The sequence below is a fragment of the Osmerus mordax genome, chromosome 12 (genome assembly GCF_038355195.1).
Source record: "Osmerus mordax isolate fOsmMor3 chromosome 12, fOsmMor3.pri, whole genome shotgun sequence".
NCBI lineage: Eukaryota > Metazoa > Chordata > Actinopteri > Osmeriformes > Osmeridae > Osmerus > Osmerus mordax.
This window is the reverse complement of record NC_090061.1, coordinates 6,927,710-6,946,700: the sequence shown is the minus strand read 5'-3', so window position 1 is coordinate 6,946,700 and position 18,991 is coordinate 6,927,710. Positions and strand designations below refer to the sequence as shown.

General features: G+C 42.9%; 3 protein-coding genes across 8 annotated transcripts; all 3 read left to right on the top strand.

Moving 5' to 3' along the window:
- The first annotated feature begins 177 nt into the window (after positions 1-177).
- LOC136954146 (seipin-like) lies at positions 178-4,576 on the top strand. 2 transcript variants are annotated; one of them, XM_067247701.1, is made up of 10 exons: positions 178-230; positions 774-1,092; positions 1,274-1,352; positions 1,431-1,574; positions 1,834-1,869; positions 2,104-2,238; positions 3,019-3,116; positions 3,338-3,467; positions 3,590-3,695; positions 3,775-4,576. In XM_067247701.1, exons 2-10 carry the CDS (start codon positions 815-817, stop codon positions 4,023-4,025), a joined length of 1,257 nt encoding a protein of 418 aa, XP_067103802.1. In that variant the 5' UTR covers positions 178-230; positions 774-814; the 3' UTR covers positions 4,026-4,576. The 2 variants fall into 2 exon arrangements, with proteins under 2 accessions (XP_067103802.1, XP_067103803.1); XM_067247702.1 differs by lacking the exon at positions 1,834-1,869.
- A 277-nt stretch (positions 4,577-4,853) lies between these two features.
- Positions 4,854-9,387, top strand: si:ch73-22a13.3 (inositol-trisphosphate 3-kinase A). Of its 2 annotated transcripts, XM_067247970.1 has the most exons (8): positions 4,854-4,948; positions 5,085-5,898; positions 6,409-6,493; positions 6,737-6,950; positions 7,214-7,418; positions 7,572-7,673; positions 8,042-8,113; positions 8,274-9,387. In XM_067247970.1, exons 2-8 carry the CDS (start codon positions 5,263-5,265, stop codon positions 8,598-8,600), a joined length of 1,641 nt encoding a protein of 546 aa, XP_067104071.1. In that variant the 5' UTR covers positions 4,854-4,948; positions 5,085-5,262; the 3' UTR covers positions 8,601-9,387. The 2 variants fall into 2 exon arrangements, with proteins under 2 accessions (XP_067104071.1, XP_067104072.1); XM_067247971.1 differs by lacking the exon at positions 4,854-4,948 and having other exon boundaries at positions 5,007-5,898.
- Positions 9,388-9,675: 288 nt separating this feature from the next.
- Positions 9,676-18,753, top strand: nxf1a (nuclear RNA export factor 1a). 4 transcript variants are annotated; one of them, XM_067248058.1, is made up of 22 exons: positions 9,676-10,011; positions 10,840-10,881; positions 11,373-11,577; positions 11,829-12,009; positions 12,118-12,201; positions 12,296-12,400; positions 12,527-12,607; positions 12,719-12,788; positions 13,060-13,148; positions 13,283-13,390; positions 13,615-13,724; positions 16,088-16,124; positions 16,433-16,501; positions 16,627-16,682; positions 16,783-16,890; positions 16,998-17,056; positions 17,172-17,287; positions 17,421-17,463; positions 17,579-17,651; positions 17,955-18,137; positions 18,232-18,292; positions 18,437-18,753. In XM_067248058.1, exons 1-22 carry the CDS (start codon positions 9,954-9,956, stop codon positions 18,473-18,475), a joined length of 1,977 nt encoding a protein of 658 aa, XP_067104159.1. In that variant the 5' UTR covers positions 9,676-9,953; the 3' UTR covers positions 18,476-18,753. The 4 variants fall into 4 exon arrangements, with proteins under 4 accessions (XP_067104159.1, XP_067104158.1, XP_067104160.1 ...); XM_067248057.1 differs by having other exon boundaries at positions 10,840-10,896; XM_067248060.1 differs by lacking the exon at positions 10,840-10,881 and adding an exon at positions 10,708-10,777 and having other exon boundaries at positions 9,916-10,011.
- The last annotated feature ends 238 nt before the right edge of the window (positions 18,754-18,991 follow it).

Below are 18,991 nucleotides of genomic sequence, written 5' to 3'. Positions count from 1 at the left end.
TTCTTATGTATGCTTTAAATGTGTGGGAAGGGCTAGGCTTCTATCCAAAACAGTGTTTTTCAAAGAAGCCAATTGGAAAGCTTGTTGGTAAGGTCACAGAAGTGTATGAGATTGTATTGTCCACACTGTGATACAAACTGTGAAAGTGCAAAGGCACAGCGAGGGAAACACCAAGGAAATATTTTTGATACATGAAGTAAATTCTCTAGATCTGCCCTGAGGTCACTGAGGTGAGTGTGATGGGAGTTTTGGTGAGCTTGTACAGAGTAAACCTACATGTTTGACATATTCAAGCAAGGATCTATTTCTTTTTTAACCTTTAATTTAATTTCATACCATCACACAAGGACAAAGCTAGATCGAAATGTGATTTTTGCAATATTGTTGTCGTAACATTTTGTGTATCATTTATTTGACTTTCATGACAAGTTATATAGCAAATCACACCAGTAAGCTTTAACTTTCCTTGTTCTTATTGTTTAGATACTTCTAACCAATAGTAAATTGTCAAACGGACAGTTGTAACAGTAGCATGATTGTCTGTCTGCATTGAGACAAGATTTTCTTCATCATCTGATGCAGTCTGTTCAGTGTTCACACTTGACTGAGATTGGTCTCAGTGGTTTCAAATGACTGGGCCATGTCATTGCAGTCTCTGTGTTTCCAGCTAACCTTCCCATAATCCCTCCAAAGCTTAGATAAGTCACATCTCCCAACCCAGATACTTTACAATGTGTGTGTTCATAGCAAACTGCATGTGATCCTGGGTACAGTTTCCAACTTGTGATCAGATCGCATCAAAACACTCCAGAACATGGACCAGGAAGACAATCTCATGGATGGAGACGGTCATCATGAAACTGGCAACCCAGTCATAAGTGAAACAGAAGACCCGATTGGACTTGCACTCCTGTGGCTCCATGACAGGGTTGCCATGGCAATGCTGCAGACACGTCAGAGGGTGTTACAGGCGGGGGTGATGCTGTGTTTCGTGACTCTGCTACTGTGGATCTCCAGTTTCCTTTACGGCACCTTTTACTACTCCTACATGCCTCTGGCCACCTACAGCACACCTGTGCACTACTTCCACAGGTGGGGGGGTGGCACTATTTTGTTTTTTTTCGATCCATCTATTTTAATCTCTTACTCTGTTTCACACACATATACACACGCCTCCCAAACTCAGTGTTACAGATGTTAACAATTATATACTGTTACCCAATACTTTTAACCTAAACACTAATAGTACCTAATAAGTGCTGACCCCATACAGGGTGGGCTGTGACTCCTCTAGCTCCGTCTGCTCCTTCCCCATCGCCAACGTCTCTCTCCTGAGGCACGGCAAGCACCAGGTGCCCACCCCTCCACACTTACACCCAACTGGTCTCCATCCATCCAACCATCCGTGACTCAAACCCTCCCCCTCATAGGTAATGACATATGGCCTGCCCTATCGGATCTGTCTTGAGCTGGACATGCCAGAGTCACCAGCCAATCAGGAGCTAGGCATGTTTATGGTTTCCATGACCTTTTACTCCAGAGGCGGCCAGACTGTTAGCTCCTCGATACGCTCAGTAAGTGGTCTAAACATGCCTCTCTGTCTCTCTCTTTCTCTGTCTCTCTCTATATATGTTTATTTCATTCTCTGTCCTTTTCTGTCTCTCTCTCTCTCTTTGTCTCTCTCACCCAAACACACAAGCACACAAAAAATATTAATGGACTGTCATTCCGAAGACAGACACACAGACACACAGTTACCTGTAACTAAGGTCTCACAGTCCTACAGTGGTAAGTGAAATCACCCCCCAGGTGACTGTTGCCTCTCTGTCTCAGACCAGCCAGTCCCGCTCTGCCTCCAGCTCTCGCTTTGTGAGTATGCCTCTGCCGCACGCTGACACCCCACGCAACTGAATATGCATGCTATGACTTCTCTTGTCTCTCTTAAGGCTAACCCGCTGTCACGTGATCCTTTAAGATATCACAAGATAGACCAGATGTCAGAATGCTATATAACACTGTTGAACATAAACAGCAAGGAAATGACACGGTAGCTTTGCTCTCTATCACCCCCCACCATGTCTCGTCTTCCTGCCATCTGGCCAGACCATGCTGCATTACCGTTCGGGCCTGCTGAGGAGTCTGGGAACCCTGCTCTTCCTGCCAGCCTACCTGAGCGGAGCAGCGGAGCAGAGGCAGCTGGTGGAGATGGAGCTGTACTCGGACTATGTCGATAACTCTGTGAGTACAGGATGTGCCAGTGTGTCCTCTCATCCAACTGGTCACCTGAAATACATGAGAGAGACAGAGAAAGGGGTGTGTGACATATACTGTGGCTTCAGAAATTATTCACACCCCTTCACTTTTAGCACATTTTATTTTGTTGTATGGATAAAATGCACCCTTTTTCGCCATTACTCTACACTCAATTACCTCTAATGACAAAGTGAAAACACATTTCAGCCTTAAAGGTTTTTAGTCTGGGCTTTGGCTGGGACACCTCAGAGACAGTCCCAGTCCTTTAACTGCTGTTTGGCAAACTCCAAGCAGACTGTAATAAGCCTTTTACCCAGGAGTGGCATCCATCAGCCTCTCCCTGACATCTACAAAGAGTCGTGGTGGACTCTTCCTAGATGAACTTCTTTCATTCCAAGAATGAACTTATTTCATTTCACAATCGTTGAGGCCACTGTGCTTCTGGGAACACTCAAAGCTTTAGAAATGCTTTTCTACCTTTGCCCTGATCTGCTTACCACAGTTGTATCACAGAGAGTTCCTAGAACTTCATTGCTTGGATCTTGTCCTGACATGTAGTGTGAATTCTGGGACCTGATAAATACAGGTGTGTGCCTTTGTAAACTTTGTTCAGTTTTAGATCCTGAAATTGCAAAAAAAATCCATTTTACAATTAAATCTAAAACACAATATAAATGTGCTGAAAGTGATAGGGTGCAAATAGTTTTTGAAGACAATGTATATTATGTATGGGTTCTTACAGTCATGTGCTTTACCCCTGGACAGTGCTTCCCTTCTATAGGAGCTATCATCGAGATTCACTCCCACAGGGTGCAGATCTACTCAGCCCACCTCTACATACATGCCCACTACACGGGCATCAGGTTAGTGCCCCCACAGGCTCCTCCAAAGCAAATGTACACATCCAGATATGATCATACATTCCCTAGACATATAGTTTTTGATATACGCTGTGATATGACTGAAATCTGAAAACAACTCATGGAAATACAGCAGGCATACAATATTATCTATGCAAGCTATTGGGATGATTTAGATCAAACAGAACTGTGTTCAATTTAGTAGCTCATCCTTTCCTCTCCAGATACCTGTTATTCAACTTTCCTCTGGTGTCAGCGTTTGTGGGTGTGGCCAGCAACTTTGCCTTCCTCAGTATCATTCTGTTGTCTGGTTACCTGCGCATGTTCTGGGTTCAGCTCTGGACACCCAAACAGGTGAGAGGGCAACGTGCCATTTAAACAGTAGAATGCTGGACAAGTAGGGTATCTTTCATTTTTTCTGAAACACCTATTAACTTGTTGACTTCTATTTCCACATCTGTGTGCTTCTGCATTAGGCAGGGTTTTGGGCTCACCTTCAACAGGGGTCTCCTGGACTCCAGTCACAAAGGAGACTAAGTGAAAAAACTGACCATTCAGAAGATGACCAGGATAACATTGCAGGTACACACATACCCACACACATATACCTTCCTCATGTTTTGTAAATTCTCAGTATTGACATCGATTTGCTTTCCGTCAGAAATCTCAGAGGATCCTCAGACCTATGAAGAAGCACAGATTAAATCCAGTCTGAAACGAGAGGACCAGTCCAGTCTCCACACAGATGGGGGGAACATGGAGGTCAAACACAGAAGAATCCAGAATGACACCCTGGTAGAGACCATTCTTGAGGGGGGGGTGATGAGTAGGGGAATGTCCACTGACTCAGAGCTGGAGGGGCTGCCTGATAGCACTCCTGCCACACACATAGGATCCTGTGTGATGTCCTGAGCAGGGCCAGTGATTGTTTGGGATGCCAACCCAAAGTTGTTTCCAAATTCTGCAAATAATTATCAATGGTTCTGTGGAAGGTGCACAGTGGCGTCAAGGCCAGCAGGGGGTGCCAAAGTATGTGATGAGACCCACCATGTATGTTGATTTAAAACCATAGAAGGATTGTCGTCTAGTAATGCCTATGCTTATCATGCACATGTACAATTTTAGGAAGCAAAGTATGTTGCAATATTTTGAATCAAAAGAGCTTACATTTCACAAGCAGAATTAAGGTCGCTATCTGTCTGTCTGTCTGCCTATCTATCTAATTTACATATAACTGTCTATCCATGTCCATCTGTATTTGTCCTCCCAATGTCCATATATTACTTGCATATTATGATTGTTCATGTATGTCTACAAATGATCATTGCTAAGGCCTACTGTAAGTTATGTTACATTTAAAAGTATATGTTGCCCTTCAATGACTGAAACATTGCCTTATGACCTTCAGCAGACACATCATAAACATTTTTTTTTAATGTTCAGTCAAATGCAGATTATTTTCATTAAATGGAGATAACATGAATCAACATAGGAAAACTCGATTTGGATGGCATTCATACAGAAAATGCAAACATTTTTGAGATAGAGAGAGAGAGAGAGAGAGAGAGAGAGAGAGAGAGAGAGAGAGAGAGAGAGAGAGAGAGAGAGAGAGAGAGAGAGAGAGAGAGAGAGAGAGAGAGAGAGAGAAAGTGTGACAGAAAATATTATTAATACAGGTTCCTGGTCACACAAGGGTGTTTTGTAAACTTTGTGGCATCAGTGCATGCAAAATATGTTTAACACGGGAAGAGAGAGCAGCTAAAACAACCACTGGCAGTTAGACACGACAACACTGTTACATGAACCTGTCAAGGGGGTGTTGCCATGCTGAGAAGGTAGGCTACACATACATGTGGGATTAGTATCAACATTTTAGTTTTATTCAAAAAAACATTCTTTTTTTTGTCTTGTGTTGGAAACTATGTGGAAAGTTCATGGATGTCTTTTCGCTGATCTCTTTTGAATCCATAGCTTTGGAGGAAGGGCTGAAGCAGGGGTTGGATCTGTATAATTCATACATGTGATGCCACACCAGACAAATATGATATCTTAAAGGATATATTACTCTCGGAATAGACTTACACTTATCTTTGAAAAGAAACTGTTTGATTGGATGACGTATATCTGTGTGAGATAATGTTTAACTAAAATGGAGACAAACTATCCACTACTCCCTACTATGGAGGAAAAGAGGGATGGAGAGAACGAATGCAAAGAAGCAGCGGATATTTCAGTGGAAGGACACTTGTCTAATGGAGCTGGTGAAGAGGACTGTAAAGTTGGACCTATGAAGGACGTCAGCCAAGGTTTGACAATCAGAAGCAGTTTGTCTGGTGCCACGGGTAAGCTGAGGGAGAGATGTCGAGAGAAGAAGAGAGAGAAGTTGGGAGGGAGCATGGGGAACGAAAGAGAAGTAGGAGAGAGAAAATTGAGTAAAATGACAAGGAGCAAACTGGGCAAGAGGCTGGAGAGACAGAGGACGGGCGAAGAAATACTTGAAGAGGAGGACAGAGAAAGAGACAAAGTCACAGATGGAGAAACGGAGGGGAGATACACAACAGACGCAGGGATGGAGGTAGAGAGAGAAGGAGATGCAGGGATGGAGGGAGAACAGGACGAAAGGAGGAATCCCTGGAAGCCTTCACCCCATCCCATTCTCTCCAGGATGCTCTTGCACTCTTCCACTGCCTCATCCACCGCGTCCTTCAACGCGTCCTCCGCAGAGAGTGATGAGGTGTTTAGCGAAGACGAGGACGTAGCAGCCAGGAGGAACACCATGAGGAAAGTGAGAACAGAGACATTTTTGTTTTAATCTTTAACCAATCTCAGAATGTAAAAATACACTATAAGCCATAGTATCTGACTGAATTCTTGTTTACTGAATAGGTTGCCTTTCACCCCCCCCCCCCCCCCCCCCAACACCCAAAACATTTGTATTTTCATTCCCAACTCTTGTCTGTCCAACTCCAACTGAAAATTTGCATGGCTTGAAAGTAAGCCTTGACAGAAGTCACTTTGAATAGTATTTGCATAGGCTATCCACTGATGAACACGAGAGATAGTGGTATTCTCTGAACTCTCACACATTTTCTGTTAAGGTTTAAAGCAACGGTTTGCAATTATATTAGGCTTCATGGTTTTTTCTTTCTTTCTTCTAGAATTAACCATTTGGGTGGTGAAAAAGTGTGTTTGTTAGAACCTCTCTTATTTACATGGCCAGTTATGAAGCCCTAAATAAACAAGGGTCAGAGAGCTTGTTCTGCTTGTTCAATGGCAGTTCTCTTTGTTGTTGTAGTGTCGCTCCTGGAGGACCTTCCTGACCATGATGCATTGGTCCATCCGTCGACAGAGCTCTTGGGTCCAGCTGGCTGGTCATCAAGGCATGTATCCTCAAAACCTACAACTTATTTATTCACTCTGAACCTGTATCCCACCTCTTCATCCATTATTGCACATTGCTGTGCTTAGCTATGTGTATGAGTGTGTGGGTGTGTGTTTGCTTGTTCAGTCTCAACTCCCCAATGCCACTGCTGCAAATAAAAACAAGTTAAGCAAAGTTGTGACATGGCCTGGTAAATTATTGATCATCACCCTTCCTTGCTGTTTCCATTTTGTGCTGCCAGGTAACTTTCAGCTGGGTGAGGGGGGTGAGGTGCTGAAGCTGTTTAGTGAAGTGGAGGCTACCTGTCTGCAGGCCCTGATGGCCGATCCCCTGCGCCTGTTTGTGCCACAATACCACGGTGTGATCACCAGAGCGGGACTCAGGTATCTCCGCCTGGAGGATCTGCTGACTGGCCTCAAGAACCCTGTCATCATGGACTGCAAGATGGGTGTGAGGTAAAAGCTACTTCTGTTGTTTCCTCCACAGGAAATGCTCTTGAAAAAATGTCAATGTAATTGTGCCCCCCAAGGTTTATATCATATTTTCACCCCTGGGATAGGGCTCAGCCTTTTCTAAACTAGCTAACAATTAGCTAACTATGGTGATACTTAGCTGACGGTCAATACTGAAGAAGACTGGATAAAAAAAATACAATTAAATCAATCAAACAACCTAACAATCGAATATGTTAAAATATTAACGTAAGTGTCTTTCTCAGGACTTACCAGATAGAGGAGATGCATAAAGCACGCACCAAGCCTACTTTACGGACTGATATGTACCAGAAAATTGTGAAAGTAGACCCCACAGCACTCTCGGCAGAGGAACATGAGCAACAAGGTGTGACAAAGTGGCATTACTTGCAGTGGAGGGATACTACCAGCTCTTCATCCACTCTAGGCTTCAGGATTGAGGGCATTATGGTAGGACCATTACATTTTCCCCCAAATGACAAGAAATTATGAAGACAATTTACACTATGAAAATACATAAGATAACATGTTATACTATACATCAAGACTTCTTTAAAGCGGAAGACCCTTATTCTTCTCCTTTCTCCTTATGCTTCTGGTCAGATGGAGAATGGCAAAGTACAGAGGGACTTCAGGAGGATGATGTCATCTGCTCAGGTCACTGAGGCCCTCCTCTCTTTCACCAAGAGCCAGCAGGACATCCTGGTCAGTTCAACTACCAATCAACTACCACACTTCCCGATTCATGTCTAGCAGACTTACTAATCTACTACATTCATACACAACTAGACTCGTCCCTACAATTTGTTTTTGTTCTAAATCCCCCTCTCTCTACCCGCTGATGCTTCCCTCCTTTCTTTCTACCTTTGCTCCGTCGGAGTCAGGTGGCTGAGCGGTTAGGGAATCGAACTAGTAATCTGAAGGTTGCCAGTTTGATTCCCGGCCGTGCAAATGACGTTGTGTCCTTGGGCAAGGCACTTCACCCTACTTGTCTCGGGGGAATGTCCCTGTATTTACTGTAAGTCGCTCTGGATAAGAGCGTCTGCTAAATGACTAAATGTAAATGTTCTCAGAGAGCCTACTACTCCAGACTCCAGGCCCTGGGTGAAACCTTGAGGGAGTCACCATTCTTCAAAACCCATGAGGTCAGTGTTCATCCCTTGGCTTAGACCTTTTTCAAACAAAAACTACAACAATGAACAAGGTTTCCTGTTGATAGTTTTGTCATAGAACTGTATCTAGAGGTGTTGTCTGCCAGACAAACATATTTGGGAGCAAACCATTTTAATTCTGCCTTTCTCACAGGTCATTGGCAGTTCCCTCCTTTTTGTTCATGACAACAGTGGCAAGGCCAGTATCTGGATGATTGACTTTGGCAAAACCACCCCGGTTCCCAGCGGCCTCCATCTCACACATAATGTCCCATGGGCCGAGGGGAACCGGGAGGACGGGTACCTTATCGGGCTAGCCAGCCTCACATCCTCACTGGGCCAGGCCATCACCCAGGCCTGCCCTGAAGAGGTGGAGCAGAGCAGAGGGGGGATGGATACATGCGTTCATCTGCAGGAACACTCAGAGGAGCGGGAACATAGAGATGAGCACCTTTACATTCAGGAGCACAATCCCAATTAAATCTGCAACTGAGCAGAGTCCAAGCAGTGTTTGACACTTGACTATTCAGAGTCCTTACATTGGATTTGCATTCAGACTGTGTAACTGGAGTTAACGGCTAATAATGTGAGCATTATGACGTTATTATTATAGTTTATTACTACCTCAATATTTCTTTTATTGACATACTATGTTCTCAATTCATTTACGGTCAACATTCTTTTTTACTTCTATGATTGGGACTAAACCCTGGATCTCCCATGGAGAAATTGGTTGCTTTCCTCATTAAGTGAATTATGAGAGTAAGATGTAATATGTGCTTAATTAAATATGTGCTTATACATTAAACTTTGAAAGTGGTACTTTGAAAGAGGTGGCAGCTTGTAATGAGAGACTTTGTAGTTGTTGTTTTTTGCCCGACTTATATATCTGCAGTCACTTCTTAAAGAAAGCACCCATTACACACTGTGGAATTTGGTTTTCACTGTTCTTGTCTGCAGATGTTGGAAAATATTCTTTAATTTTCAGTTCTTAGTCCTCAACTGAACCTGTGGGCCTAGATGTAAAATATTTTGTTACAATTGTTATAATTCCTTACAAAGTTTAACAGTGCTTTTGTAGTTCAACTGAATTAATATTTATCTCCAGATTTAGGATTCCACCCATGTTGTATTCCTTTGAAAACTTTGACAAGTGGCCTGGATGTTCATCAAAAAAGTAATTGTGTATGTGCCTAATTAATTAGTAAAAACCTAACCTTAATCAGAGACCTGAAATTTGGTTTCCACTGGTTTATTAAGGCCTATAACCAAATCAGCATGCCACGTGTGACCTGGTGACTTGGCATTGGGCCTTCCGTGCTTCCGTTTATGTAAGACAAATCATGTTTCCACTTCATCGAGTTACCAAAAGCAGAATTACTTACTTCAAAATATTAAACGATTTTAAATATTTCACTTCGGAATTGTATGCTCCTAATATAATGTGTAGCCTATCCAACACCTCTTTCAGCGACGGCGTTTAAAATGACTGTCCTACTCGTAACGCTCACTAGGTGGCACGCAGTGCAATAACATACAAAGTTGAAGTAGCAACATTTTACATAAGGCAAGGACATTTTTAGTTTTGAAGGGACAAGCTATACAATTGCTGTCTAATTTAGTTTTAAGTTTCCTACTACTAAAATATATTAGCAATTAGCAGAGTCAAGCATTTTAGCTCAAATGCAGGCGTTGTAAATTGGAAGATGTCCACGTCCGCGCACACATTCTTCACACACGCTCTGCTCACCTTGCTAGCTAAAAGTGTGTTTCTTGAAATCAGTTATTAACACGTTTTTTTATGTAATAGTAAATAACGCAGAGAAGATACAAGATGACCCTCTATCGCAAATGGTACCCAAACTTGGCAGTGGTCGCACGTGTCTCCCAAGGTAAACACCGTCACCAGTGACTATAGCTATAGTATAGTTCTGGTTTTAGCATGCAGTGTTAGCTTCTACAGTTCTTCACAGATGGCATGTATTTAAAGTTAGCTAGATGTTTTCCAACATGCCATTGAAATGCCAAAGAGCCACGCTATGGCTAAATTAATAATTGAGTGTAGAACAGGTATCAATTTATGTGAAACGTCACCGGTGGACATTCACTGACTTCGTTGACTCGAGCTTTGAAGCCTCAATTTTAAGCCAGGCTTCAACGTCTACAATTTGTTCACAAGTTCTGTGCATGGTAGCCACCCATGCTACACGCACTGTAATAAAACAATGTGTTGTGTCTGATAAGTACGGGTAGCGGTAGTGGTAGGAAATTGTTGGTTATACCAAAAATATTTTTCGAAAACAGGATTGGTAACTGACTTGACCAGATCTAAACTGAAAACACTAAGTTAAAAAAAAATCTGTTTACATGGCTCTGACCGTCACTATCCCGTAAGGGAGGGTCTTGGATATTGTAGTTTTAACCAGTAAACAGCAGTGTTTGTATGTGTGCTCAAGCGTTGAGCATACATCTGCGACAGTGCGACACTTATTGTGTCTTATAGCGCTATGTTGTGATAAGTGTTTTGAACGTCTATATGTAACAATATTTTGACTCGTTTGGAACTGTGAGCTCTTATGTATTGCCAGAGTCTGGGGATTTTATTTTGTAAGTGACACAGTACAGCGAATATGGCGGACGGTGGTCGCTATTACAGCGGTAAGTTGTCCTGGTGCTGGCTATTGTATGTATTTCACCCCAGTTTTTCCACCCTTCCATAGATGAAAAAGGTATTCTCGTGGACAGAGAGGTCATAAGCAATGGTATGCTACCAAGAGGTAAAATGTGCTTATTGTTTTTACACGGTTACATTGGCGATGGCGACGGTCACTCGGTGTTTACATCGTAATAGATGGCTGTCCTGTTAAGTTGACCGCCCATTCTGAAGCCTATGCCACAAAACATGTTTATATACTACATTTCTGCAATTCTAGTGAATAGTGAACATGTCTAATAATCAGTGAGCTAGAACTATAAAAACGCAGCATCTTAATCCTTTAATAGTCTCAATACACTGTGGTTGTGTTATCATAGAAAGCATAGGAAGAACTGGATATGAAATATTGAAACCCTTGGTCTAATCAGGGATGTTTTAAAATAGTATTTAGGATGAGGATTGGTATAAACGTGTGAAATATAGGCTAAATGTCAGTATTGCGCTCCTCTGGATTATGATGTGAGTATGATAAATATTGCACGTGACATAATATCTGGAACTTAATGGAGTGTGTTTCTTCCCTCCCTTTTCCACCAGAGCATGATGACAGATTTGGTGGCCCCCAGTCCCGCAACCGCAGGGGCCGGGGATCCTACAGGGGGGGACGGCCATATAGTGATGGACCCAGGCCACGTCATCGAGGAGGATTTGGGGGCCCGGGGCCAAGGGCACGCTTTGAGGACGATGGAGACGTTGCAATGAATGATGGGAACTCTCAGGATGGTGGCCCCCAGCGTAGATTGTGAGTGTGACTGACCTTTTATGTTACTGTTAAACTGTGTATGTTCAGACTCGAAATTGAATTCAGATTTGTAATTCATGCATTTAAAGGTGCTAAATTTGTTTTCCAAAAAGAATGGCCAGTTCTGTTAAGATCTTTGTGGGGGGAAAAAAGAAAATTTGTTTTTGAATGTGGAATTTGCTTTTGTATCATGGATGAGTCATGTATATTTGCATGCCGTATTTAATAACACAGCATTTGTTTTTCCTCAGCAACCCATATGGACGGCCATATCGGAGAGGCGATGGACGGTTTGACAGAGGTGGAAGAGGAAGAGGAGGTGGAGTCGAGTGTTACAGAGGCTTTGGGAGAGGCGGGGGTGGAGGCGGGGGTGGAGGCGGGGGTGGAGGCGGGGGCGGAAGCGGAAGGAACAGAAGTTGGTTTAAAATTACGGTCAGTGCACAAATGGAAACATGAGTACAGTAAATGTACTGTACCGTAACATGTACACATATGAGATGATCTCTTTCAAAATTAAATTTATCGTGCTCTCTCTACCAGGTGCCCCATGGCAAGAAATATGACAAGAAATGGCTGCTCACTGCCCTACAGAACCTGTGCTCCATACCCTTCTCTGCTGTACAGGTTGAGAACCCTCAAACACGTACACTGATCAAATACCATCTCATTCCCACTTTCTCATACCTTTTTATTATTTCTCTCTCCTCGCTCTCTTCAGTACCACACGGACGGCAACAAGGTGCAGTTCTATGTGGACGACTCAGCCACTGCTAAAGCTCTTCACGGGTGTTCACACAAGATCACAGACAATGACGGTTACAAGGTACACCTCCTGCCCTTTGAGAGGAATTTGCAACTTTTCTATCCATCCAAAATCCAAATCTTTGCTGTCGCTAACTGGAAACAGTGCTACCATGACCTAGCAAGACTGTCTTCTTCCTCCCCAAAGGTGATAGTGCATATAAACGCCTGCCCTCCTCCCTCTTTTGTTCTCACCGACCTAAAACCAGAAGACCTGGAACACCTGAAGGTGAGAGAGCCTGAGCAAGAAAGTGGAATGAAAGAGGGATAAAGGGCCACAATACCAAGATGGAGATAACTGTAGTTTGGGTGTCGTTGATCAGTTACTTTTCCCGCACAGCAATGCATGGCCAAGCGGTTTGATGGCTCCCAACAGGCACTGGACTTAAACAACATCCGAACCGATCCAGGTAACATCAGCCTTTGTGTTCTTCTTTCTTACCAAGAAATCTTTCATTCCGTCTCATCATCCCTATGACTATTTTAGTCTACTTTTAGAAAAAAGATACAGGTAGTTTGTAACAGAAAGGAAGGGTCTTTACCCTGATATCTGGGAGTATGGAACAGACAGAATGAATGCATACATTTAAGATTAGGAATCTTGAGACTCCCCAATGCTGTTGGTCTTCCTAAAACCAATCCTGGACTATTAGTCTGAGAAATATATTTTCCCTGTTTCAGACCTGGTGTCTCAGAACATTGAGGTGATCCTCAATAGAAAGACCTGTATGGAGGCTGTGGTCAAAATCATCGAGGAAAACATCCCTGAGGTAATTTAATCTCACACACACATGCAATGCTCTCTTTCCATGAGTAGGGCAGCAGGCACGTTTATTTTTGTCTCAGAGATGACAAATGAAGTAGCGTTCAAATTCATGTTACTCTCCGCCTTTGCTCTCCTAAGCTGGTGTGTCTGAATCTGAGCAACAATCGTCTACATAAACTGGATGAAGTGGCAGAGCTGGTCAGCAAAGCACCAAACCTGAAGACACTGAATCTGTCTCACAATGAGGTGGGTGTGAACTCTGAACCCTGCGGTTTCAACACAAACTGCTCTTTCATTCAACAATTAACCACCAACTTCCCAGCTTTTTTCTTTCATCTTCTGTCAATCTTTTGTTTTACAAGCACACATGCTTTACTGTTGGTTATAGTTTCTCACATACTAATCTCTTTGATGTAGAATACCTCTTTTTTCTCTATTGTCTTTGTCTCTTCTTATTTTTGTCTTTGTAGTTGAAGTCTGAGCGGGACCTAGACCGGTTGAAAGGGTTAAAGTTGGTGGAGCTGTGGTTGGACCGTAACCCCCTGTGTGACCTCTTCAAGGACCAGGCCTCCTACATCAGGTCAGTGTATGGTTGCAGGGGTTAGGTTGGAGCTTGTGCATAGTAGCTGTAGCAAAACCAATGAACTCTGATAATGGATCCCTATGGATGGAAGATTTGTACGCACAATAGCGATTCTGAACCCCGACAATGAAAAACCACCCCACTGACCTCCATAACTGGAAATACTGTGAGGGTTTAGATATGCACATGGACAATCACTTTTACGTAAAGGGATATTTTCCTTGTCAAAGCCAGACGGTGGCCATTTGGGAGACTAAGCTTAATAGAGTTGTGCTGACTTTAGATAAGAACATGATCGTCAATCATAAGATGATTGAATTGTTGCACATAAGGCGTGTCTGTCATCTGTGTAGAGGTGTGCGTGTCTCTGCCTCAGGGATTTCCAGAAAGGGAGTTGGAAAACCAGTAGTTGAAATGACTCATTTTACTTTCCTGTCCAGGTACACCACTTAATTCTCTTATTGTTCTCAGATGGACGTAGAGGTTTGGTCACTCCTTCCCTCCTGACGGATCTTGTTTGTCATTGCTACAAATGATCTTTTCTTATGTCAATGCCTTTGCTGGATATTATCTTTGTCCAGGCAGTGATATTGTTCTCACCCCCCCCCCCCCATTCTCATAGCAACCAAGAGAGTCTCCCTTATGTCTGTACAAATGAGTCTGTAAGCTTAAACATCTAACTACTTTGCATAATTGAGATGTTTAGGTACCGCTTGTGAGAAAATGGATGGAAAAACAAGGCAGTGTTTTCAGGCTGAACACCCCGTGTGAAAAACATTCACATTATCGTAGCTTGATGTTGGAGGTGATACAATCCTATTCTCTGAAATTGACAGAGAGTTTGGAACTAGCTCTGAAGAAGACAAATGATGGTCTTCCCCCTCACTTATCCATAATCCTCATCCAATAGGCATCCTGCATTTGGCCAGTAAGGAAGGCTGGTTAGCCAATGACGGGTAAGATCCCACCTTGAAGTTACCGGGACAACCTAAGGCAGGCACAGTCACGATTACTGGCCCAACTGCCAATGGCAAGAAGACAATGCACCACAGACGACAGCAGAGAAAGCCATTGGTTTGAGTGGAAGAGGGGAAAGCGTCATTGACAAACCAGATCCTGAACAAACAAAAAAAGACGTAAACGTCCAAAAATGGCCTCCTGTCAAGTGGTCCTTCCTTGACTATTATGAAGCCTGTGGCAGCTCTCTGGCTTAACACGAGAGAGCAGGAAATGTGGGCACTCCCCTCCGGGGATGGAAACATATCATTTAAAAATGGAAAACCGAAAGCATTCACTGTGAAATCAATGATCACAACTCAAAAGGGACGACAGGAACATGCCTTTTCTCAACATGATTGTGTAAGATTCCCATTGGTTAGGTGTTCAGAGCTGTGAAACCCATCTGTTCCTGTGCTCAGGATAGGCCAATCGACAAACAAAACAAGAATGGGGCTGATGTCATAGAGAAAGGCAATCTTAGGTTTCGTAGGCCATCCCTGGTTTCTCTGTTTCCAGAGACTGGGATCCAAACTGAATCTACAGCTGTTGTCACATAGGAAGCTGACTGGCTATCACAGGATGGAGGTTAGCCAATGGTTGGAGGACTCTCCTGGGAGATGATAAAGATTATAGCTAGCACCATATTAGTCTACTCAGCTCATATAGAGAGCCGGGAAACTGCTCTGGTGGGCTATAAGTGGGGTTGGTGAGTCCAACCTGCTGGTCTTTCTATCCACTTTCTTCCATTTCTTAGAACTTTTGACCTGCAGTGTAGTTTGGAGGACAACGTTTTGAAACAAACTCCCCCCCTCCCTTGATAACATTACCTCTAAACCCATCTAAAACTCTAGGGGACAGACATTCTGCAGGCGTGTGTGTGTGTGTGTGTGTGTGTGTGTGTGTGTGTGTGATTTGGGGAGGAAAGCTAAATGTGTGTTTTGCACATGTTGGTTCCAATGTCAGAAGCTCCATGTGTGTGAATCTATATATTTCTGCAGGGGCTAGCCGGTAAGTATACTTAGCATGACAAGGTAAGTCCACTCTGAGCTGGGACAGAGCTTACTGAGAGAGGAGCACCATGGAACTGGAATCGTGTTTGAGAAGCCCATTCAATTATGTGTTGCAATGGACAAGTAACACTATACTTGCATTACACACAAAATAGTTTGCTAATTTATTGGATGATATTCTGGTATCATTTCGCTAGACGGGTCAGAAAGGAGTCAGAAAACAGAGTTGTGATGACAAATACAGAAGTCTGAACTATTTAAACACAGTAACAGTCAGTAATATTACAGTTTGTTTGTGTGTAGGGTAATTTGGTGGTGATTTTACCTCTCTTGTTTTCTGTCTTGTACCAGTGCCATAAGAGAGAGATTCCCCAGACTGCTCAAACTGGTAAAACTAGCTTTTTCAAGTCTATTAACATAAGAACACATCACTCATCTGTCTCTTATTTTGAGCTTTACTTATTACCTACTACCCATCTCACATTTTCAGAGTCTATTTTCATCTCTTTGTATTTTTTTGCCGGTAGTATTCTTATCAAATATTGTTCTCTAACTGCTTAAATACTGTTGTAACTGTGCTGCCATTATACTTGATTATCTGCTATCAATGGTATTTTGGATGAGTGTCTGCTAAATTAATTAAATGTAAATTAATTTAAAAAAAATCTAAATATCTATATCTTTGCTGCTCCATAGGATGGTAATGACCTTCCCCCGCCAATAGGCTTCGATATAGAGACGGCCACCACAATCCCACCCTGCAAGGTGACCCCCCCCCCCCCTCCCTTGCTGCATGAGCTGGTGATGTCGTCTCACCTTGTAGTCTGTTGTTTGGTTTTCTTCTCCCTAAGCAGTTCCATGACGAACACTTTGTCCTCTGAACAACCTAGGGCAGCTGTTTTGGTTCTGATGAAATCAAGGGCCTCATCTTGCGGTTCCTGCAACAGTGAGTGCATTTCTTTATCATGTCAACAAATTCAAAAGTACATTTGTTTAAAAAAATTGAACGTTGATTGTGTCAAAGTTACCTGACCTGTCCATTTTAGATATTACAGCATCTATGACTCAGGGAACAGACAGCCTCTCCTAGATGCCTACCACGATGGCGCCTCATTCTCTCTGAGCACGCCCTATTCCAACCAGAACCCGTCCAGGTACACTCACAGGCTTTCAGGGATCAGAGGTAACAGTACAGCACACACACGCACACTTTCTCTGCATTCCCCTTATCTGCACCATCTTTGTTTCTGTTGGTTTACAGGTGCAGTTTGGGAGAGTACCAAAAAGACAGTAGGAACCTCAAGAGACTGAAAGATCCCTGTGAGTATCCCAGGCTATATTCCAAGCTACTAACTCTGGATAGGCTTCTATCAATAGTGGTATCCTCTTCTTTGCTGCGTGCGCCCTTTTAATGTGTCACTCTGAAACCCCTCAGCCATGCGGTTCCGCCTGCTGAAACACACGCGCCTTAATGTGGTGGCGTTTCTTAATGAGCTTCCGAAAACCCAGCACGACACTGCATCTTTCAACGTGGATGTCAACACGTACACGGTGAGGCAGGAGCGGGAATTTGGTTATTCATATTTGATCAAACTTATTTATGGACAAGTTATGCATACAATGTTAGTTTGACCGCTTTATGCCATTTAAAGGTTTCAAATCTTTTGTCTTTTCTTTTTTTCAGAGCATGTTGTTGTCGTTCACAGTTAGCGGTGTGTTCAAAGAAGGTGGGAAATGATTTAGAACTACTATAAAAGTATACAGAGAGCAGCTACTAAGATACATCCATTTGATCACTTTGTGTTTGTTGTCAATAATGTCTTCTCCCACTTTCTCCTCTAGTTGATGGTAAATATCGAGACTCTGTCAGGGCCTTCTCTCGAGTCTTCATCACTGTGCCTGCCGGGAACTCTGGGTAAGGCTAATGAGTTCCCCAGTTCCTCTCCAAGTCAAATAAATGTCCCTAAAGGTTCTGTCGCTCTGTTTGTACAAATAGTTGTTCCGACTTCTGCTCTCATCAAGAGTAAACCATTTATATTATTATAAACTGCAAGTCTTTCTGCATATTTGAGCTGTCCAGATCCCCCTTGGGAAGCAGATGTCCTCTGATGAACAAAGCTTAAATAACAATTTGCTGAGGGACATGACAAAACTTGTACCTAAATCATGAGAAGGATGGAACTGTGGTCATGTTTGTCTCCTGTGTCCTTCCATACAGCTTGTGCATAGTGAACGATGAGCTTTTTGTGCGCAACTCCACCACGGAGGAGATCCGGCGAGCGTTCGTAGCCCCTGCTCCCACCCCCTCCAGTAGTCCCGTGCCCACCCTCACTGCCCCACAGCAGGAGATGCTCTCTGCCTTCTCCCTCAAGTCTGGCATGAATCTGGAATGGTCCCAGAAGTAAGCTGTGTGTGCACGCACAAGCATGTAAGAGAACATACAGACGTTTTTGTCATTTCTTAGTCGATGACTCTCTTTTGGTTGTTGTTTTCAGGTGTCTACAGGACAATGAGTGGGATTTTAACAGAGCTGCACAGATCTTTACAGAACTTAAGGTAACATTGGTCTACTCAGATTCTGTACTGTTTTGATTGCTACTGGTTAATGTTGATATCAGCTGTAGTTGAATACCGCTGTCACGTTTGTTACACCATTTCAAGTCTTCAATTTTATCTAACAGACTTCTTTCTTCTCCTCAGACTGATGGAAAGATCCCAGGTGACGCTTTCATAAAGTGAAGAGTTTAACACTACTTATTATGGAATAGCAATCTTAGATTTTCTGTGAAAATTTGTATTTATATTTGATATGGACTTTTGTTTTGGTTTAACTGTTATTCTTTGTTTTTCTTTTTGCTAAAGTAGGATGGTATGCTATGACAAGTCACCAAATTATTGTTTTAACACTGTCGCAGTTGACGAATTGAATACCTCAAAATCTTGTTTATTGTATTCTTAGTTTTAAGTAATTTTCTAGTGTTGTTCATGTTTTCCTAGAAATAAAGCCAGTGACTGTGGGCTGTATTTGTGTTAGACTATTTGGTGGTTTAGGTTGTACAGATAAATATATTTTTCTTTCTCCAAAAAGTTTAAAACTTGCATTATTGTAGTTTTATTATGATACTGCATTCGTAGTTGACCTTCTGAACATGGCGTCTTTTTAAATCCAAGTTCCGGGGGGTGCTGACGCAATGACGTTGCGCCGTCCCTTCCATACCATCAGTTCGCGTATGAAAACAATAAACAACCCTAAAA